We start from the raw sequence: 3,407 nt of genomic DNA, 5'->3' as shown, positions 1-3,407 counted from the left end.
TCCCCATTTATATATATATATATATATATTAAAAAAATATGCAGTCAGAATGTCCCTTGTTCAAACCTATGACTTCTTCCTCTCATCCTGTCCTGTGCAGCTCTGAGAAGAGTCTGACCCCGTTGCCTCTATAGCCTCCCTCAAGGTAGTGGAAGACAGCAATTAGATCCCCCTGTCAACTTTCTCTTCTCAAGGCTAGATACACAGTCCATACATATCCCATGTGGATAGTTTGGTCTGTATCAGCTCAGTTTGCCTCAGTTCATCACTTCCCACATAGGTAAGATAAATGCATCCTTCAAAAACATTCTTGATGAACTTCATAGATAGGGTTTAAACTTCTTATACATACGTACAGACACCTAACCACTCACAGATTAATTTCATGAGTATGAAGAAAATTTTACACTGATGAAACATTTCTTAATTATAACACAAGTTACACTGTCCAAGACGTTTCTTCTACCAGTGATGTTTTTGCAGGGACAGCACAGAGAGCAGTCCCTCAGACAGGCATACCTGATGAGAAAGGGGAAATGGCAGAGCAGATGGGCTGCAGAAGTCGTCTAGGGAAGGATCAGGATAAAGCAGGTCACTCCAGGCCAGGCATACTCATTTCCCAGTCCCTACTCTTGGCAGGGCTGTAAATCTCACCTCTGTATTATCAAGTCTTAGTGAAACAAGACCTTTCATTGATACCAGAGGTCAGAATAAAATCTTACTTTGAAAGCAAACAGATCTAATGAATGAGCTTTCAGTACTGTGGTGTCTTGCTTTGAAGAATCCTACTAAGGACAGAGACTGCACACCACAAACCTTCCACATCTGTTCCACTGTTCTGCTACCAAAGCAAAATTTGTCTGCTGCCTCTTGGGCCAGATTTCAGATCTCTTCACCTGTAGACAGTACGCCAACAGAATTTTCTTACAGAAACTCTTAGAGGTCTAACTCACATATTCAATCCCACTACTGATTTACCTTGTTTCTTCACTTGTTCCAGAAGCAGGTCCTTCATGGCTGCTTCCTCTGCGATGTCAGACGGGACTTCACCTTCACTGTTCACAGCAGCCACATTGGCTCCATGACTAATTAAGTACCTACATGAATGAGACCCATACCAACGTATTAGACCTTGTGTGCAGGCTTCAGCGCAACTTATACAGTAGCGGAACAAAAGTAGCGGAACAAAATATTTGGCTTTCTCATTCAAGTTCAATTACCAAATGAGTACCTTATTCTTATCAAATTTCTAGACTAAAAAAGTTCATTGTTAAATGCAAGGTCCCTGGTCAGTGGCTCATAGTTTTTGTTTCTCTGTAGTTATTCAAATACCCCTAGTTCTTGCACTAACCTGAGAGATTATGCCTTTTTTTTTAAAAAGGAAATAATAATTAAAAAAAGATAAGCCAAGCCATCATCAATTTTTTAATTTGTCTTTTTATAACTATACCAGAAGTTCATTCAAGACCAATTAGTGTCTTCTTCGGCTTGTACATCTTGTAACCAGTAAAATTCTGGGAAGTAAAAGAAGTATCTGTTTAAACACACAAATCTAGAAGGGTGAGGTAGGACAAGATACTTTTGCTTGGTTTTAAATTTATTTTCAATGCCTTTGAGAAATAGTTATCAGTATTCAAATTTTGGTAACTTTTTGGTAGCTGTGGTGGACTAAATACATAAGCATGGTATGACTGGTAAAGAATAATAATATCTTTCAGTTGAAGAACTAGTCTTTGGCAACAAGAAAAAAACCAAACTGACAAAGGATCACCCAAAGAGCTAAGAACTGTTCCAGGAGGAGTACAACACACAGAAGATATTTTTTTGGTTAGAATATATTGCAGAGGACTATCTTGAGAAATACTATTGTTTTCCCTTATTCTTCTAACCTATCATGCAGCCTTTATCTCAGAAAAATTATTTCACTTGGGAAACTACCATTTACATTTGCCTCTTCTTTGGTTCCAGTTATTCTAGCACTCCAGGTCATATATTTGAGCAACTCTCAAACTCTCAGAGCAACTTGTTGGTGCACAACAAGTAGTCTGGTATCAATATCTTCTCTGGGACAAACAGACTATTAGTCTTTTTCGAGCATAATGAACGCTCAGATCAGATGCGGAATGTTATTTCAAACCCTGGAATCAGAAACTGTGCGAAGAAGAGTCAAATCTTTATTGGTTGTCACTTACAGCAGGTTACTGCTTGCTTTAAACATCTACTGGACAAAACTCTGTTATATTTACTGTCTCCTTTCATATGTATTTTATGTTTGTACTCACTAGATTATCTAATCTCTCTATGGCAGGCCACAGAATTTCACCTGGTCATGTCCAAACTGAGCCCAGTATCTTGTGTTGTAAACAAAACAAAAAAATAAAAGAAGATAATGCTGCAATTGTAAGTGGGTTAAGTCACAAGGAGTTACTTTTATCTACTTTTCCATCTTTTGTCAGACAGCATGGAAGAAACAGAAACATAAGATCTGAATTTGAAGAAAAAGAAACGATACTGTTGGCATATTGGTGACTGCGGAGCCCAGAACATTGCATTTCTCTCTCAGAAGTCTCCACACAACTGCAGTACTGCTCACATAGGCCATATGGTAAGAAAACGTAGTCGCTTTGCAAAGCCTCAGAACAAGGGTAAGCATTGGTGCAGTCCCCCTTTGAATTGTTTTATAGTACACCATGTATCTACTATCTGGGGTTTACACCAGAATAGCTATATGCATGTAATTACACTAACATACATTTTGTAGAGAGACAGAATTCTTTTCGGTTAGAGGAATAAAATCCCAAATCGCTCTTAGGTAACACTTAAAATTCTACATGGGCTCCCCACTGACGGAAGCGCACAGAAAAGACAGTCAGCAGCAGCAGAGCTGTGCTTCATTACACGTCTCTCTATTAGTGTGCCTGCCTGTCAGCCATCGTGTTTCCCTTTTGCTTGGCATTTTAGCTAAAGTACCTAATGAATCATAAGTCACTGTAATGGAATCAGCAAAAGGCAACCAGTTGCAGGCTCCACCTTAATCCTCCCAAATTAAGAATTCAGTGAAATGCATCTATTTTCAGCATTGCTTCCCAAGACGTTGTGTAAGTCTCAGCGCATCAATCGCCTGTGTACCTGCTCCGAAGAAGACGACATGGAAGGTGTTATAAATACCCAGAATAGCCTGAAACTCACTCACTCTGCTATGTTCAGATAGCCACACGATGCCACTGCATGAAGAGGGGTCCAGCCCTCGTTATCTTGCTGGTTCACATTGGCTCCATTTTCTACAAGGAACTTCACCATGTCCAGGTTCTCATCTATACAGGCCTGAAGGAGAAGGGGAGGGGGGACATCCAGGGGAGGGAAGGATTGAAGAGAAAAGGAAGGGGGGGGGGGCGGGGGGAGAAAAA

At 40.0% G+C, this 3,407-nt stretch overlaps 1 protein-coding gene across 2 annotated transcripts in view; it reads right to left on the bottom strand.

Annotated features, from left to right (window-relative positions):
• Window positions 1–3,332, bottom strand: part of PPP1R12B (protein phosphatase 1 regulatory subunit 12B) — a 95,136-nt gene extending 91,804 nt beyond the window's left edge. For both annotated transcript variants that reach the window (XM_019472752.1, XM_009281888.2), the window contains exons 1-2: window positions 3,194–3,332; window positions 979–1,097 (exon numbers count right to left, since the gene is read on the bottom strand). In XM_019472752.1, coding sequence (XP_019328297.1) covers window positions 979–1,097; window positions 3,194–3,300 — 226 coding nt within the window. In that variant the 5' untranslated portion in view covers window positions 3,301–3,332. The remainder of the gene's footprint in view (window positions 1–978; window positions 1,098–3,193) is intronic.
• Between the last annotated feature and the right edge of the window lie 75 nt (window positions 3,333–3,407).

This window comes from Aptenodytes forsteri, unplaced genomic scaffold, assembly GCF_000699145.1.
Source record: "Aptenodytes forsteri isolate BGI_AS27 unplaced genomic scaffold, ASM69914v1 Scaffold213, whole genome shotgun sequence".
Lineage (NCBI taxonomy): Eukaryota > Metazoa > Chordata > Aves > Sphenisciformes > Spheniscidae > Aptenodytes > Aptenodytes forsteri.
This window is presented reverse-complemented; position numbering and strand designations above follow the sequence as displayed.